The sequence below is a fragment of the Pezoporus occidentalis genome, unplaced genomic scaffold (assembly GCF_034315485.1).
Source record: "Pezoporus occidentalis ecotype Australia unplaced genomic scaffold, CSIRO_AGI_Poc_V1 ctg13, whole genome shotgun sequence".
NCBI classification, from domain to species: domain Eukaryota; kingdom Metazoa; phylum Chordata; class Aves; order Psittaciformes; family Psittacidae; genus Pezoporus; species Pezoporus occidentalis.
The window spans coordinates 13,653,337-13,673,045 of NW_026913103.1; the positions used below are offsets into that span (position 1 = coordinate 13,653,337).

Consider the following 19,709-nt stretch of genomic DNA (forward strand, 5'->3'; position numbering starts at 1 on the left):
TAAACAAACCCATGCTTTTGAAGGCTAATACTAAAACCCCCACACATTTATTTTCAAGCAAATTGGCAGACTCTGCTACTGTTACTCCAGGGCTGCCTTGTTCCAGAGCACTTCACTTTGCAATGTGTCTGAATGCAAAACTAAGACACGTATCATTTAATAAAAAATAATAATTTAAAAAGTAAAAGACCAACAAAACAAGAGATCTAGATTCAAGTCTGAGGAAATAATGCTGGCATTTCTTATATACCTCCACTGAATCTTACTCAGGGAACACCACTGAAGGGATGGAAGTGCACCCATTTGTCTCCTAAGGGTCTGAGGTTTTTAAAGATCACAGCTTACATTAAAATCAGAACACAGACCCTAAGGATGACACATCCCATGAAAGTAAGTGATACATCCTGTGCAGACTGGCATGCCCACAAAAAGCCATTCCTCTTTCAGTGAGTCCCTCTGGAGCTTTCATCTAGCTATGACCCGATATAGCACCAGTGTTTGAGTTTGCTCAATGTTTTTTGGACTGAGTCTGAAATTCTCTGCTTTATCCATGTGAGAAACAGGATTTATTTTGCAGAGGTAAGGAATAAGTACAATTTACATGATAATAATCTCTTATTTATTGGTCACAAAATCAAATAATAAAAATTTAAAACAAAAGCTAAGCTTAATATACAAGGATTTAATCTCCATTATATGCACTTCAAATCAGGCATGCACATCTTTCACAGTACCTAACACTGATCATCAGCATTCAGGAAGAGATTTTCCCATTGCAGCAGCACCACATCTCTACTACATACCCTTCAACACAGTACCTGATCCACGAGAAAGCAGGTACCTTTCTCTCTTTTACTTTTTTGCTCTGGCTTTTTGGCCAAGCTGTGTTTAAAACCAGTGCCAAAAGTAATGTTATTTAAATACCACCACCAAGTGACAATGCAGTATGTTGAGGATAATTAGCTATTTTAAAAAACATGTTTGCTGTCAATTGGCTTGCAGGAGTTTCACTGCCAATTGGCATATTTTCTGGTTACCTAAATACAGAAGTCAGCTGGGTGGCATGCTCTCCTCCTGACCCTGCTTGGCAGCCTTCTACCATGTACTGTACAATGTCAGTAGATAGTTTTTTAACTGTAAAAGAAAAATCACAAGATTCACACAGAGCTCTTGAACTGACCATCTGGAGAATGTCTTTCATGAAGACTAACATTTCTAAATCAGAGGAAAAGAATGGGCTTTATCTTACTTTGATGCAAGGGAAATGACTGTGAGAGCAGTTAGTTAGATTGGCTATAAAGAACAGAATGAATCACAGATTTACGCAAAAGTCTTGTTTTCACCACCATTATCCTTTAAACATACAGATTTTTTAGTACACTATGGCCTCTTTAAGTGAAAGCAAAGAGATACCACTTAGTGGCAATAGAGATTTTATTTAAATTTCAGTTCTGTTTGTATTCTTTAATCATTTCTATTTGAATGAAAGAAAAGCAGTTGTGGCATTATATCCTGCCCAAAGCTGTAGAGACCTACTCTTTACTTTCAATGGTGGGTTGTCCTGAAATCCACCCTACCTTTTTTGGGGCTGGGGGGGGGGGGGGGGGGGGGGAAAGAAACCCCCTAAAACTCCACTATTTTCTTCCCCTTTAATTGTTTCCAAATAATTATTTAAGTTGCAAGATGCAGCCCTTCCTTTGGAACTGAATGGCAAGGATGTTTCTACAAGGGTGCAGGGGAGCCCTGCCCAGGCAGGCAACGAGCTGGTGGCTGCAGCTGCACACCACATTCAGCTTATTCTGCTCCACAGCACGTTGCAAAGAAGGTACTCTTGCAGCTTCAGGCAGATAGGGCTGTGATGGCAAAAGGGGGAAGAAAGGTGTGTGATGATTCAGTCAATTTCCTAAGCATATCTTGCCCTTGAAACTTTCACAGATGAGAATCAAAAAGTACTTTATTAGATAAAATTCCCAGGAGAAGTCATAGGTGAATCCCCATTTTGCTTAATGCCTCTGCTGGCAGCAAGAAGCGGAAATTCTGAGCTTATGCACACATACACATCCATTATACAACTGCGGGGTGAACAGAGTGCTGCATTTTTAGGAACTAAAAATAAAGAAGATCTCACTACCAAACAAAGCATGCTAAAAGAAGAAAGAAGATTCAAAGATGCCTTCAGAGAGCAACAAGCTACTTATAATCCATTTATGATGCCTCTATGGGGAGAACATATGCTAGTCTTATTTGGTCTCAAACCTTTAGGTGTCATAAAATTTCCATGGTTACTAAGTCTGGAAGAAATGAGATGGGAAGTACAGGAAGAATGGAAATGCTCTTCAGACTCCTCACAAATTGATCATTAGAGGGCAAAAAGAGGTAGGATTTCTCTGCCTCTTGGAGACAGGCATCCCAGCTAACGAAAAAACAAAGCCTGTCCAGTTTATCTGGCCAAAGTATCCCATTCACATCATCTAAGAGTCTTAAATATTGGTATGAAAGATGCTCTGCAGTTCAAGAATCTTACAGGTGTGCAGGAATGTATTTAAAGCAAACAAGCAGCTCACCTTGTAGCTCATTAACCAGCACCAAGCATTTCAACACAGCCGGGAGAACTAAGTCAATGTCACATAGCTCAATGCTCTGGGTTCTCTTAAGTACATCAAGAATGAAAGCAAGAACTGAGGCCAAGCGTGGAGGTGGAGCGTTGCCTTTGAACTGCAAGCAGTTTTCACTGGGAAGACAAAGAAAACCAGAACAAAGTCTATAATTTGTTATTTCCATTCAATGCAAGCACCAATACCTTACAATAACTGGGATATTTCAGCAGGAGGCTTATTACGTAGATTTCTATCTTTATCTAAGCCCAAATAATGGCTTCTTTGTCTTAGTCTTAGCAATAACTCCCAATATATCAGAGGACAGCGATGCCTTCTGACTTCCATGGAGAGGGAAGTAAGAAATAACAGCTATCAGTTATACTTAAAAAGCTAAGTTTGACTGCAAAAGTTAAAATAGAAAAGCTTCATAGAATAATTGAGTAAAGGGAGGAATCAAGATTCTAATACCCTAAAATGACATCCAAAATACAACTGTTGTTCAACTACTTTATTTAGTTTTATGTGCTTTTGTCAACTCACAACCCAACTTGTGGTAACAGCTCTGCTGTTATACTGGTACTGTTATTTTATTTTTGTCAACAGTATGTTGTAACAGGAAAGCCAATGTTTGCTTTTGCTCCTCCAGAATTAACACAGTCATCTCCGGTATAAAATTTGTCCCAAATATTAAAAGGTGACCTGTTAACCTGCAAGAAAAGCAAATTTTGACTTCATGCATAGCAAGTGTTCCAATTTGAACAGCTTGATTTGATATTTTTCTGCAAGAGAATACAAGAATCTGAACTACTGTTGATTTCACACTACAAACTACTGAAATCTGAAGACAGTAAGTTTAAATTGAAGCATTTAGGAGAGAAGAACGCATGTAAAAAGAACATGGCATTTATGCATCAGTTAGCAAGAGTACTCCCAGAACCTTGAAAAAACCTTTTCAGATACTGAATATTAGGTACTACCAATACTCAAGCAAGGCATGCATGTTTACCGAGCAATGCATCAAAAACCACCATCCTTGTTAAAAGTGAGGAGTGCTTCTAGGACTTTCAAAAGAAACCTGACTTTCAGGGTTCTGAGTATTTCATTGCACAGCTTCAGAGCACTGGTATAACTTGGCAAATGAAGGTTGTAACACTCCTATATTTTTATATATGGCTAGTGAACTCTGTATGTATTTACATATAGACCTAGTGGCTGCCTCCTGGCCACCCAATAGTTTGTAAATCAGACTGCTGCTCAGTTCTAAGATTCTCCCCAGATCACTAAGGAACATTTAATGTCTTACCAAGTGCCATTTAATGTTACCAAGTGCCATTACAGTTTCAGAACTTTCTTTCCACTCTCAACCCACACATGCATGCACACATTCAAACCAAGTTTATTAAGATGATGAAGTTTGAGTGTTCATAACTTAAAACACATCAGAACTAAGACTGCAAAATCTAAATTCATTCCCATAATAAGTGATAATACAGGCTTTATTTACAGGATTCCTTATCATATTTGCCTAAGATCAACACTGAAATTCTTTTAATCAATATGTATACAGACTCTTTGACAAACAAAAATACAATTACCATGGATAAAAGCAGTAACCGTATATTTGAAGGGGTTTAACTCCTCTCCCAACATAGACAAAAAGTACAGCTTGCTCCCTATTCTGCATTATATAAAACAAAGCTTTAGCCTTTCAGCAGCCTGGAATCAGCATTTAGAGCTGCTGTTGACATCGTGCGAGTAGTGACAGCACAGTGGACAAGTACTGTCTCCCTGCCTTTACATCTTCCTCTTCATTCCCACACACCAAATTCTGCATTTCTCTTTTCCAACTGTAAGCACTGCAACCCTGTGACATTAAATACAGCCTGAGACACAAATATATGATGATGTATATTGCAGTGTAACTTTTCTAGAAAAATACTTGCTTTCCATGTGATCCCATGTGACATTTTTTCTTTTAGTCCAGGATCTTTACCCTCAATGGCACTCTCCATTGGTCACCAGATCTTCCCACTTTTACTCTCCTGATGCATACATGTTGTCTTTCCTTTGCTCCCTACCCAGCAACTTGGAAGCCTTTCCCACAGCCAAACTATCAGTTAACTGAGAAGAAAACAGTGGCATTCCCTTTCCCCTCAGCTATTTGTGAGATCTGAATAAGTGATGTTTTTTTACTTCAGTGGTCCTTACTTTATGACATGCAGAGTGGTCTTCCGTAGACGGAGCATCTGGGCAGCTGTAAGGGAACTGCATAAAGCAGTCAGCATTGGATGCTGGTTGGCTCCAAACACAGACGGAGAGGAAGGGAGAAATCGTCCAAAATAATGCTGAATAATGCTCCCAAGCAGTTGATTTAAATAGGCACCCTGTGTTTGGGACTGGCAGCATATAAAAGACAGACCCTGTAGAGGAAAATGTCAGAAAATGAGAAATAAATTTTTGACAATACTTTTGAATAAATCTTTATTTAACAACAGAAGTTGTTAAAGTTAGGTAAATACACACGCTGTAAACTGCTGCACAAACACAAACAAGCATCAGTAATTTGCTGCAGATATGATAGTCCACATAGGAAGAGAGAGCCAGGGCAAGACTTGCAAAGAAAACAAAATCTTGTACTAGATCAATTAATACATTGAAAGAAAAGCTCTGGGACACGCAAGCTCCCCTTCAAATTTGAAATAAAACCTTGACATTTCAGACCTGAGAAACCACCCCTGTGCCCAAGAGCTCCTAATTTCTTTTTCAACCCTGTACGTGGTCTAAGAAAGTACATTAGTCAGGTAAGATTTATGAAGGGAGAGAGAGAGAATACCTCATCTGTTTGTAAAGCACTATGTGAAATTTTTGCAGGAATGACATAGCAGAAAAATAAGCACTTAGAATCGTGGTCTGACAAGAAAAATCTTGCTCATAGCATGAACAAATTAGAGTAAATTAGGCACCATTTATAAAGGATTTAGAGTTTTTTTTTTTATATCTGTTTAAGACAGGGCTAAATTTGCTGTCATTTATTCAATATAAGCTATATTGATCCAAAGAGAAATCTATAATGAAAGTGCTTGCCCAGAAAGTGCCTAGCTGAACACTACCTGTAGTTATACCACATACACATGGTACACCTCTGAAAAAAGAGTATTCTTGTTACTGGTACAAGCTGCTGTGAAAGTTAAGAGTTTCCTTCCCTTCCTTTGATTGCTGAAAGGAAGAAGAACAAATCACTAAGAAAAAATAAAAACCTGCAGTGATCTCCTATCAGAAGGGTCACTGTCAGCGGCACAAACAGAAGCCTCTTGAGAATTCAGTTTCCACAGTAGTTTTGTCCAACAAGAATAATGGCATAAAAGAAGTTCAAGCATAGAGTTCCCTAGGCGGCAACTTCAACAGTACTTCAAACTCCCACTAGCACTGCAATTCAGACTCCAGTTGTGGTAGGAGGAGTACCTGCCTGAATATTGGTGCTTGCTGAGGTAAGCTAACTCCCCTAATGAAGGAATGAATAGCTCACGACAAGCTGTAATACAAGCAGTATTTCTGTAGCTTTTCACGTGGGACTCCCTCCCCAAAAACATTTTCATTTACACTTATCTGCATGAACATGACAGAATAATTCTTTCAGAAAAAAAAGCAGGCTGAGACATAGCTAAGGGTGTTCTTGGCACTTCCTTGAAATGGGCAGTTCCCACTTTTGGTTCTACAGTAAACGAACACAGGAAATATGAGCTTTCAAGGAATGAGGTGCTTCAGGACGTGCCTGAAGACTTGCTATAGGCGCCCCTCTTGAATATGGACATGTCTGGTTAGGGTTTAACTTCCCATAATTTTAGAGCTCCCGAGTAATTTTGCTGAGTCCCAACGATAAAAGCCACACTTCCTGAACTGGGCCTTTGATCAACAGTTCAGGTTCTCTTCTCCTTTTGTGTACATGCGGCAAAATTTTGTAGGGAAAAGCAGCTGCTACTATATCAGATTTCTTAAAAACACTGCTTGGCAAGCAGGCCCAGACCATTAGAGATGACAGATTATTTAGTATGTAAAGCTGAGTGTTTGGTGTTTTCAGTAAGATGTTGCAGCAGGCACGAAGAAGAGTTGCTGCCTGTGCTTTCTACAGTACAGCACTTCGAAAAAGACAGAAAATATTCCACTGCCCCAAAATCAGAACTGGCACTCTTTAGACTGAGTTAATCTGTGAGAAAGAGTATGAATCTATCTGATAAAAGGGACACAAAGAACATCACAACCTGACAGCAGACACCTGTAGGAATACATGAAGAACATTAACACCTATGAAGAACTAACAATAATTACTGAGACAGTTCTTCAATTTGAGGATCAACAAATGCCACACAGTGTCAAGAAAAGAGGGAAGAAATCAGTTATTATTAAATAATAAGAGTTACTATTTTTAAGAAATGATCCAAATTATCCTTAAAAGGTTCAATAAATAGCAAAAAATATTAGAGTTTAGGTTATCTGAAGGAACACTGAATAATTTTTGCAGATCTTCCAATAGTTTCAATTGAAGATGGAGCAACAAACCTAGCCCGACCCTTTGTAAAAGCATTTTCATTTTCCGAGTTGAAGTAAACTGATTCTAATTTCTGGGGGCAGGGGATTGGCAGAGATGTAATATGAAAAAGAAGGAAATGATTAAAGGAAAATCAAAACAAACAAAAACCCACCACCAACAAAACAACACACTGCCAAGATGATTACTGACAGATACTCTTCTTGACTAGAGAGTTAAGAAAGGACACAAGTTAACTAGTGATGTTTTTGCTTTAGCTGTCCGATGAGGATTGAGAGGGCTCTTGAAATCCTGTGAGGAGAGCTGTTAACTTGTAAAAAAAAACATTAAAAAAGAAAACACCTTTTTTTTCTGTAAGCTAATCTTTTCTTTAGGAAAGATTCTAGGTTCCTTTTTGATGGGTCAGGCAGAGATGCTGCCATCCAAAAAAGGTCTTATTTTTAAAGCTACATAGTAATAACAAAATTCTCACTTGAAGAAGGATCCTCATAACTTTTTCTTAATGAAAGTTACAAGATTAGCACTAACAGCTTCCAAGATATTAATTCAGTTCTTTTTTCCAGTGATAAAAGTTGCCTGCTTTTTCGTTAGGAACCAGAAAAACACCCCTAAGCAAAAAAACCCTTCTCTTCTACATAGCAGAAAAATCCACACATCAGTCCTCACACAGGAAGGGCACATCCACAGCACCAAAGGTCTTCAGGGAAGAATCATCACACATTTGACTCTGATGTTTCTACTGTCCCCTAGAAGTTTCCAGAAAAGAACTTGGGTTTCTCTTTTGGACAAGAAAGCCCATAGCTCAACACCATGTCCTGTATTTTGGACTCCTCCTTTTTCTTACAAAGCGCAAAGAGCAACAGACCTGCACAAGGTCTGACCATGCCATATTCCAAGTGGCACAAGGGATAAATTACCAACACTGCACAGTAGCTGCAAATCTCCGAGTATAATGGCAAAACATCGCAGGCAGTGCTGGCCAGGGATGTGATTAGAAGGAAATAACATGGAACTTTCTTCTTTTTAATCCCACCAGTAATTAACAGAGATGAAGGAAGCTACTGCTCATGTCAGACAGAAAAGAAACACATGCTACGGGACTGCAGTTCTGGACCAGAGATCTGAAATCAGTCACATCTGACCCCTAGGACAATCCCTACAAAGCAGATGGACATTAAAGGCTTGATAGAGCCGCTCTCCTTTTCTTAACTATGTTCTTTATCTATCTTCTAAGGTTAAAAAGAGAAGGGAAAAAAAAAACCAAAGAATTTTTAAGGGGAGCAGAGGGGCATGACAACATCTGCTCCTCATTTTAGCAGAAAGGCAACTGACTCCTGTGTGTGCTCACTGCAGGAACCTTTTGTGGCCAGAGCTGCCTCTTTCTTCTGATTTATCCATATATCTGTAAATCACCTGTGGAGAGCGAAGAACCGATTAGTATGGATTACTGGAACTATTCACTGCAGAAATGCCAAGCTATCTAATGATGACTTATAATATCAGTCCCGCTGTTGGAATAAATCTGCTGTTCGCCAATTAATGTTGTACAATTCCTATTAAACACATACTATAATTCACAAAATGTATTAATAAGCTTGCTCAAATATCGGACCACAGATGTGGCTCACAGGAGGGCTTTTAAGGTCTGATCTCTGACAACCGCTGAGCCTGCACAGACCCATTAAAATCACTGGAAAATGTATGTGCCAAGCACTACTTAGAATTAAGCTCTTTCAACACTCTCCTGTATTTAGACAGCAATCAACCATCTGTATTTGGACAGGATCAATGCTGATAAATCAAGCAGGGTATCTTACCTTTCCCATCATTATGTATATTACGCTTATTCCATGTACCCACAGCGTATTCTACAAGACATATTTAAACTATTATTTCTTCTCCAAAATAAGTCCTGTACATCGCTTCTGTTCTTTTCCATATTACTGATAAATATGTCCTAAAATTCCTTAAAATAATTCCCCAAAAAATCCATCCAAGCGCAATCTCAGTCTGAAATTTCCCATGGTAGGCTTCAGCAATCCACTATTACACAAATCAACTCAACTTCTTTTTACAGTGGCAAAATACCCAGTCTTAGATTTTACACGTCTCACTATCTCATATTTAAGAACACTTCCATAAAATTATAAAATGGCTGTTCATTCATGTTATTGATGTTCTACATTCTAAAGTCCATTATTCAATCAACTCTGAGGACAAATTTGATACTGTATCCCAACAAAATTGTTCATAGGTCACCAAATATTATCTAAACAGATGCAAGTGAAAGAAGTAACAGCCAGACAGTAACCCTGTAGGCAAGAAAGAAAAAATACCAGTTTAAAAGTTGCTAGAACTAAGCTATTTTGACAAGGCAACATCGGTGACTCAGTTTGAAGGAAACTTCTAGATAAGCTCAATGTACAGTGGAGAACAGCCCAGTTGCCCAAGAGCTGTCAAAAGGCAGACCTGTATAGCCCAAATTTATATATACAGTAAACGCAAACATAACAAGTAAATACAGTCAGTGTGAACTGAGGAGAGAGAAATGCAATGGCTGGTGCATTTGACAATTATTTGTGCTTGTTAATTAAACAAATTTGAAATTAAACAAAGCCTGTTAATTTTGAGCTATTAAAAATAAATGTGTAGGTTTGGGGTGGTGAAGAAAGGTGAGACAGAGTCACCAGTTTTGATGAATTGGGAAAATAGCAATAAACAGTGCTGTTGGGGGAGAAGGAGCTTCCTACGATGTCCTAAAAGATGAACAATTGTAGGGTGACAATTAAAGGGTATTCATTACAGGGTGATGAACAAAGACAATGCTCTCTCACAGTTTAGTACAGTGACAACATTATCCTTGTTTTATATCCTGCTGCCCAAGTTATGTGGCCAGTTGCATTACCATTACACAGGGTATGTGACTGGGGAATCTTTTTCTACACAATTCAGGAATTCTGTAGGATTTCATACCATTGCTGCATCAACAAATGTGTGAAATTAATTACCTGCTAGTAAGACTGATCTCAAATACTTTCAAAACCCACATAAGAAGGTCAAATAAACCACATTAAGATTAGTTACTAAAAGCTCTGGAAAGAGGGAAGTTTTGCAAACCATTGCTTGCAGAATTATGTTTTCTGAATATTTAAGGAGTTTTTCTTGGCAAAGGAGGAGCAGCCCAGGATGAAGGAGCTGAAGAAGGAGAATTCAGGACAAGAAAAGCAGATTGAGGAGAAGCCCAGAACTTTTCAGAAGGCTGGCAAAAGAAAAAAAAGAATCAAAAAGACCTCTGAGTAGAAATGCTACTCAAGTGCTTTTATGCTCTGACTATGAATAACGAATCTGCATGCATAACAAGATATTTTGCATGGTGTCCAAATTCCTATTTCTTTATTTTCATGTAACTGCCAAGGAATTAAGTTGTAAAGTGGAGTATTAACAGGGACAGAGCTATAAACCAATGTTTGTCTAACATTAGGGTGGATGAATTAAGGCTCCTGCACTAAAACATCACTGCTCCACCTCCATGAATGGGCACCAGACCCAGGGCAGCCACCCAAGGAGAGTCTGATCATGCATTTCACCATAGAATTATAGAATAGAATCATAGAATAGGGTTGGAAAGGACCTTATGATCACCTAATTTCACCCCCCCTGCCATGGGCAGGGACGCCTCACACCAGACCATGGTCCCAAAGGCTCTGTCTAACCCAGCCTTGAACACTGCCAGAGATGGAGCATTTACCATTTCTTTGGGCAATCAATTCCAGTGCCTCACCACCCTCACAGTAAAGAACTTCTTCCTTATGCCTAACCTGAACTTCCCCTGTTTAAGTTTGAACCCGTTACCCCTTGTCTTATCACTGCAGTCCCTGATGAAGAGCCAGTAGTTTAAGTTAGTCAAGGTGGGATTACTAACAGAGGATGCTGGTTCTCTACCTTTCCTCCCATCACGTTTATAAGCTTTCCCTCCCACATACAGTGTTTTATCAGTTTTCTGGTTTGGGGGTTGTTTTTAGTTTGTTTGTTTGTTTCATGGGCTAGTTACAAGTTGAATCAGCTCACAATTTGCTAATCAGAGAACCATTAAAGCAAATTATATTGGGAATGCACATGAGGGTGGAAGGGAATGAATTTAGCCCTAAGTCAACTTAGCTGAAGCCAACTGTGAAACGATAACCTGAGAAGTCAGAGATTGCCTACAATCCATTTGATCTCAAAGGAGTTCAGAAGCAGTCCTAAGAGAATTTAAAACTGATATTAAAATATTTTCAAGTTGATTCTAAACTGGAATTTTTCCACGTCCCAATTAAAGGGGAAGAAAGTATTTTGGAATGAATGAAGCATTTTGAAGCTCATAAAATGTTGCAACTTTGTAAATACAAACAATTCATAAAATGTAGAAGTTCCACATTGAAACAGGAAAAATAAAGTCTTCTCCTCTTTGTCTTCTTTCCCCGGAAGCTTTTGTCAAATTAAAGAATTACTTGTTTTCTAGAAGTAGCAACTGTCTAAAATAAACTATCTGGCCAGTAAGATCACTTAGCTTAGCCGGAAAACACATGGACTACGCACCAGACTGCTGAAGAATAGGACAGTGAGGTCAGGAAGTCAGAGACTGGCAAAGAAAACAGGAAACAAAGGTCCACAACACTTGAACTTCAAAACAACTGGAGTGCTTTCATCTTAACTCTACATCCGTATGTGCAGACTACAGAGAAACAGTGCTCTCCAACTGAAATCCTAAATTAGCAAACAGTCACACTCTGTAGTAATACCAGTGTCCAGATGGCCCTACATGTATAAAGCTTCTGAAAATACCTACAGAGCAGCAAAGAAAGTCATATTTTGCACATCATTATATAATCATTTTCACTTCCATGTGACATGCCATCGATCACAGTGCAACTTTTAAAGGAATAAATCCAAGGGATGCTTAGACTGTCACCCCTGCGTTGTTTCACAATACAATCCTGTAAAACGATCAGTTAAGACTGCAATCAAAATGAAGACTAAGAGGAAATGGAAAATAGTAAGCAAAGAAGACCCAGGGATTTACAAGGAAAAACATGTCATTTATTTTAAAAAAATATTCTTTTCTCTTCCTCACCAGAAGGATTTAGTCTTTTTCTACAAGCCTCACAGTTTCAAGAGTGACAGGTAAGTTGAGGGAAGAATAGGAGGAATAACAGGCAAGGCTTTAGTCATGTAAGTGTAAGCAGCAGGAACTTGATTCAGGAAAACATATTCTCAAACTATTAAGATAAAACAGTGTCATGACATACAGAGAAGTTTCTTTTGTTCCTAAGGGCAATGAAAAAAAAAGCAGTTCAACTTTAATTATCCACAGTTAGCCAAGTCAAGGATGATTTAAAACATCTGTTTGCTCTGTCATCTCAACTAGTGTCTTGCTACATACTAAGATTATTTGATCCATTGCTTCAGAAATCTGTCACATCAGACCAGTGTAAACAGCAGGTTGGCTAAAAGCTTTACGTATAAAGCAATTAGACTAGAAGCTCTGGAGTGTACCACAGCCTAACTGCATGCAACAAGAGGAAAGGGTGGCATTTTTCCTTCTAATTCTCCAAGAAGAAAAAGCTCTTCTTGCTGCTTCTTTAAATTCAGTCAACGTTTGTTTTGATTATGGAAAAAGAAAACATCTTTTGCAATATGAATCTTTTCCTGAAGACACATTTGTCTGCTGATAACAGAGTTCAGACATTTACCTGAAGATAAAGAGGTAGGCTTTCCTGAATGGAAGACAGCAAAGCCACAGGCAGCTCTTTGTCCTGCTGGAGCACAGAGTGTGGCAGCAGTAAGCAATCCACAATGCGGAACAAGAGTTGCTGCGCTTTGGAAGTAGCCAGTATTGGTGCCCAGAACTTTACCAGACAACCTGTTGGGAAAAACAAACAAACAATCAACAAAACCAAACCAAACCAAACCAACAAACAAAACCCAAACCAAAACAAACAAAACCCAACCCCCAAAATTGCAAGAAATCCCAAAGCAATTTAAGTCCCATGCACTCATTCCATGGTATTCCTTTAAAAAATCCCAGTCAAGATAACCCAAGTCCATTTACAGTTCAGCAAAATGAAAGTACTAAATTGATGCAATACAAGTTTCCAGGGAAGTGAAGCTGCTGTAGTAATGCTGAAGAAAGGATAGCCTCCCACACCCATGCAGAAAAATTAACTAAACTTGATACATGACACTACTGCAATCAGCACACATGCACTTAAAACATTTACCTTACTGTCTGCGTTCACTGCATTTTTCAGAGTGACACTGCCTCTGCCCTCCCTTCACATTTATCTAACACTGTGGCCATATCAGCAGCTACTCACACAGCAATTCAATGTTAGGAAAACATATATCTTTCAAAATCTCTTTAATGCATCTAATTCAGGAGGCTAAAAAGAATGTGGGGCAGCCAACTCCTTTAAACCAGTATGGTTTCTCCAGACCTTTGTCACTCCTAATTCACAAAATGAGAACCTCAAAGAGCATCTTTCTTGTTTTCAACACATTAACTTCTCACGTATATAGCTCTGAGCTGGTTTTAAGATCGTCCTTTCGAGTTGCAAAAAAAAAAGTAAAAAGACATTGATATGTAAATACCCTAACTTTGATGAATAACTTTAATGCAGGTGAAATATAATTTTTCTTGAGGAAATAACTCTATATATCATATGAGTGTTCATATTCAAAATACAGATTAAATAAAACAAGATTCCTATTAACTTTAGATTTAATTAGAAGCAAGAAAATGTTTGCTGGGTTGGAAATATAGAAGTATCCCAAGAAAATATGCTTAAGACGTTGAAAATAATGAAAGAGCAAAAGTAGTATTTAAGAAAATATGCTTAAGACGTTGAAAATAATGAAAGAGCAAAACTGAGAAGATATTATTAGTCTATAAAAGTCATTCATTACCATCCCTAAAACCAAGGCTAAGCAACATTAATCTTGTGGAGTGAAAGAAAAGACAATGATCAATAATAGAGAAAGAGAACAATCACTTAACAATACTTCCAATAATGTTGTTAAAACTGCCTGCTTTGAAGGAAATGTGCTCATTCCAGCTAGAAGTACTCCTTCTGCTATCACTGCTGTGATGCAGGGGGCAGCAGAAGACGGTCTGAACACAGGAGGGAGGTGTTTAGATTTGATAAATTTCTTGCTCTATCTTTATAATTTAACAAGCCCACAGAAGGCAAAGAAGTAACTGAATTACACCCAATTGGGCTTTTTTTGTCTTTTAAACCTTCATTATGTTTTCATTACTAAAAAGAAAGCCTCGTGATTGTTTCTGGTTTTGTTTAGGGAAACCAGGTAGTTTTCAGTAGTAAAAGACATGAAAACATCTTAAATATTGATTTACAGGAATAATTAAAAACAAAGCAACACAACAAAAAAAACACAAGGAGATTAGATATCAGGATAAAACCCAAAGAAAATCAGTGGAAGAAAATTAAATATCTAACTAACATCTTGGTGACTTTTTTTTAAACCATTAAAGTGGACAGTATATATTATATGTATATAATTATGATATATATAAAAATATAAAAACTCACATTTTATTGATTCTGTAAAACTATTTCCTAACATGGGTTGCAAAATAATTACCTACGATCCAATATGTAAGCTGCAGACCTTCCGGAGGTCCTTTTACTTTCAGGTAAGGTTTTACATTCTTTAATACATCACCTAAATACTCCAGAGTCTTTGCTACCATGGCAGATTTCTCAGGGAGTGTCTGAAGGCTGCTGTAAGTTCTACCAACAGCCTGAGAAAACAAAAACACTGAAATAAATACAAATGAAATCACTACATTTCTTATGAAGTTTGTGTAATTATTTTCTTTCTGTACATGCAAAAATCTGAGAGAAAGTTCCTTTTTACTAAAATTGTCCTGTGAGGCTAACAGAGATATACAGTACCTTAATGAATTGTACAAGAGCATTTTTAGGGTCTTGCTTGAAAACTGACTCTTCTACATGACCCTTTGAAAGAATGTTTTGTACTTCTGAGAGCTTGGAGATCAGTCTTGTCATTTCAGTCAGCTGCTCCGTATAGGCTTTCCCTGGTTGTTACAAGACAGCACAGCAGTAAATACAGCGTACAGTTGTGCTTTCCAATTTATCTTAGTCCCAAAATAATAAAATGAAACATGCTTTCAAAATGTCTAAAATACAAGGATTCTGCAACAGAGTGCACCTCTCTAGACAAAGAATGCGTGTCCAAACTAGTTATTTTTCTAATACAGTTATAAGAGAATTAATAGTTTTAAGTATGGATAACAAAGTCTTTAATTTCACTGATGGCTTTCTTCAAAGTCTACAAAATGTATATGAAAAACAGTCACTGGAAGATGTATTCCACAGATAAACAGAACTGCACTGTTTTATACAAGTGATTAAGTATTGCTCTAAGAAACCAAAATATCCAATACAAAAAAGGGAAGAATTAATTGCAACTGATTTTTTTTCCCTTGTTTTTTCTTTTAGGGCATTCACAGCATGATTTCTGACTATTTACTTCAGATTTTCACTTTTTTCAGAGCAGTTTCTCCATGGGGGGAAATAGCTTGTCTCCTTGGGAGCAAGTTTTTGTTCTTTGCTTCCAAGGAAACAGCTCTTTTATCTTTGTTTGTGATAAATTTGTCATATGCAGAGCAGGCAAACTATCAATAAATAGCACAAGCGGCGAAAAGAAACACATTTTGTAATTAGGTAAAAGTAAAGGAATACAAACAAAAATACATTTTGTAATTAGCTGAAAATGTTTGCCAGTTTTGCAATATAGAATCGCTACTGCAAACATTAGGGAAATGTGAACACTTACCAACTGTTCGCTCAGCATCTGTCTTGGCCAGCATACCACTTGGTTGATCTATGAACATTTGCAAAACGCATCGAAACCAAGAACGTACTGTCAAAGCTTCATAGGATGTATATCCCATACTAGAAAAAGCTTCACACAGTGCACTGCATGGGTAGAAGAGGAAGAAAAAGGTAGAGATCTAACAAAAGTGCCAGAGTGGCTCATTTTGCTGCAGACATACAGAAACAGGGCACAGAAACAATTAGAAATAAAGCAACAGAAAGGCCAACTGGCATTCGTTCTGTGTACTCTACAGACTTTGCTCACAATATCCTGATGCCCAAATACAGAGAACATGATAAATCTGGTAATGCCACACATGGCAATATAAAAGCATATATATATATATACATGCACGTGTTTTTTTGCTACATAAAAACAGAGGGGAAAATTCACATTGGGAAATGCTTATTCTAACAATGGGTAATTTGACAATATGATCTAAACTGACTATGTTGGTGCTGGAAATGGTTATCTGAATCAACCATGAACTTCGTATTGACACTGCTTTAGCTACTCCATCCTTTCAGACAAAGCTAGCTCAGCAAACTAGCTGCATATACTTTCAGTCAAACACAGCCAGGTGTCAGGTTGGAGCCAATGGCACCATGAACACTCAGTGCACAATCCCTGAACTCTACTGTTCAGTATTCCCAAAGCTTTACTTGCCTTTACCACCATGAGCAGCTGCTGTGATCACTTTCTCCAAAGCATACCAGCCCCACATCATTAATTCCACAGAAACCCCTTGATAATGGACAGCAGGTCTGTTCTGCAACCTGATTCCAGTTCCTATTGGACAAGCTCCGTGTGTGCTTCAGGTCAGTGAAATTTCTTCCAAATAGCTACACCTTTCATGTGAGAGATTTCCTCCCTGGTCAGTCCTAAGTGCTTCAACTTTGATGAAAAATGTTTGTACTCTTTTTCTTGATATATGTACATATAAATCTACTTATTTTCTACCAAATCTTTACTCATGCTTGCTTCCAGATGGGAACCAAACAGGATTCTGCTTCTCACATTAATAAAGTTTTTCTTTCTGTTTCATTTTGTTAAAGCCAGTATCAACTGCATATTTTGACTGTACATCCCCGCTGAGGTACTATGGACAAAATAAATAGACCAAATGCAAGCAAATAAAATATAAAAAATGAAAATCAGATTCCAGCACCAAAAAAACAGGATGCCTATGGACTTAATGCTCTTTACAGTAATGTATAAAAAATTCCAGCCTTATGTAATCTTGATGTACACAGCTAGTCTACTTCGCCTCAAAGGCTTACAAAATCATTTCCTGCTGTAGTCTCATCTCTCATTTCTCTTGCTTATTAGTAGGTAAGCCACTCAGGCATCTTTCTAAAACTAGAGAGCAATATGCCCCTAATCCTTAAGAAAGGCAAGAACAACTACTATCTGCCAGAATCATGGCAAATGGTCCTTTTAAACCAGTGAGCTCATACAAATGCCTGCAGTTAGTTTAGACTGGTTATAATACTATCACACATCACACAAGAGATATCTGGAGAGGAACTTCTAGACATAACTGCAAAAGAAATGCCAAAGCTCGTGTGCATATTCCCAAAGCTTTCAGGGTATATAACAGCATCAGCAACAAAATAATCTTTTTACTTTTCAACTGAGAATGTTTGATGTGAAAATTATCAGAGCGCAGTAACAATGAAGTCTTAAGATCCCAGCACTTAGATACTTTGATAACTTTTGCTCTACAACTGCCTAAGGTAAAGAAGTACATGAATCATGCCACAAAAATCTGCCATCTTATTAGCATATAAGAAAATGTCAGTGTTTGAAGTATGATACCTCTGTATAATTCTACAAAAAAAAGTCTTATTTTAGGTACTCATGAGGAAATCCAAGCACCTTACTGCTCTGATGATGAGGTAGGAACATACCTTTGCCTAGTCTCAGATACTTCAGTTTTTAAGGCAACTGATAGGGGAAAGAGACAATTCTCCTTGGGGCTGGACAATCGCGAACCCAACAAAAGGGGCAAAAATATTTGCCTCTGTGTGAGTGCTTTCTGTCCTATGCTTCCAGCAGGGAAGACTTAGAAAAGTAAGTGAGAACATATGAGAGAGAACCAGAAAGAATGAGAACATGCACATATAAGCAAAAGACAAATACCCTCAACTATGGAGCCATGAGTTTTCCTGCTAGTTCTCTCAGCATGGATCCAGGAACCTGACATAGAATCATAGAATCAATTAGGTTGAAAAAGACCTTTAAGATCACATTTTCAGTTACTCCATGGCACAACCTGCCAGAAGAGGGAAAGGGCCTCTTATTCCTTCCTACAGTATTATTTGGAAACAAAGGTTTGAATTCCCTAAGAGCGCAAGACCCACTTAACTTGGGTGTTACAAATGTAATCAAGTAATGTACCCCAGAGAGCTATCTCCAGCACTAACTGCAGTTTTAGATGAAATTATGGCAGCAGGGCTGTATGGGGAACTCAGTACTAGCTACATGTATGTGCTCTGCACTTGTAACGCAATCATGCCCCCCAAACACCTGGGAACAGAATGTTTTGGCCATGGTTCCAAACAAAGTAAATGTTACCTCTGCCAGCATAGCAATATATCTGTGGATACATACATAGGAATAAGTCAGGCGCTTAATCAGTGTTGCTAATGAATACTTAAGTAACTTTAAATCACTTACTTGAGTGTTTACTGGGGGAACTGGTAATTAGACTTAAGAACCTAAATTATACCAAAATTCCAGTTTAGGCATGAAAATGTTTTTCTTGATCTCACTTGAAGAGCAACAAAATTCAAATTGTAAATGGATATTTATATGCTTATCTCCTACTTCATTCAGCACGTGCTAAGTATCAGCAACCTTGCATGAAACTCACCCTACAAAAGATCATACAAGAGAAATACAGCAAATCAAAAGACCGAACACTTCTCTCCTGAGTTCCAAACTAACACATGAGCAACTAAATTCAAACTTTTCACATCTCTCTGCAAGAAGGCCATAGCCTCATCTTTGCCTATCACTTTACTATATCCTGATTTACAGCTTTTCTCCTTAGTACAATACGTACCCTAAAAATGTGCAATATTTTTCACTTTCAAATACAGCCTGACATATAAACACTCTTTCTCTCTCATCTCTCACCTCCCCTGCTTCCAGAGCCTGATTCAGAAGTAGGGTGAGGGGAAAAAAAAAACCAACCCAAAACACCGCAACAACCACTGCCACCACCATACATCTATCTTAGGTTCCTAGAGGCTCACTTCAAGCAAATAAAGTTTCTCACGTATATAAAAGTCTGACTGGACAGCACCCTGGGCAAACTTCTCTAGTTGACTGAAGCAGAAGCTTGCACAGAAGCATTGGACAAATTAGACTATCTGATCTCGAGAATCCCTTCCAACCTGAACAATTCTGTGAGCCTGTGAAAATTCAACATTGGCATGTAAAACACAGAAATGTGATATATTCTCTAAACCTATTATTTAATTTACAGCATCCATTTAGCACATCTCAGAAACCTGAGCTACATGAATATTAATACGCACTCAGAAAGCATTCCAAGCTTGTCAAAAAGAAAGTTTTAATGCATGCATTTCGGCCCAACCTATCCTCCTTGGCTTCCTGCAGAAGTTGTTCGTTTTGAAGAAGTCAAGATATTTAAACAC

The 19,709-nt window shown here is 38.0% G+C and overlaps 1 protein-coding gene across 4 annotated transcripts in view; it reads right to left on the minus strand.

Annotated features, from left to right (window-relative positions):
* MMS22L (MMS22 like, DNA repair protein) overlaps nucleotides 1–19,709 on the minus strand; it is a 92,244-nt gene that overhangs the window by 2,757 nt on the left and 69,778 nt on the right. For all 4 annotated transcript variants that reach the window (XM_062608439.1, XM_062608441.1, XM_062608438.1 and 1 more), the window contains exons 17-23: nucleotides 16,003–16,145; nucleotides 15,099–15,241; nucleotides 14,785–14,944; nucleotides 12,876–13,045; nucleotides 4,806–5,017; nucleotides 2,565–2,731; nucleotides 1,038–1,134 (exon numbers count right to left, since the gene is read on the minus strand). In XM_062608439.1, the coding sequence (XP_062464423.1) occupies nucleotides 1,038–1,134; nucleotides 2,565–2,731; nucleotides 4,806–5,017; nucleotides 12,876–13,045; nucleotides 14,785–14,944; nucleotides 15,099–15,241; nucleotides 16,003–16,145 (1,092 nt within the window). The remainder of the gene's footprint in view (nucleotides 1–1,037; nucleotides 1,135–2,564; nucleotides 2,732–4,805; nucleotides 5,018–12,875; nucleotides 13,046–14,784; nucleotides 14,945–15,098; nucleotides 15,242–16,002; nucleotides 16,146–19,709) is intronic.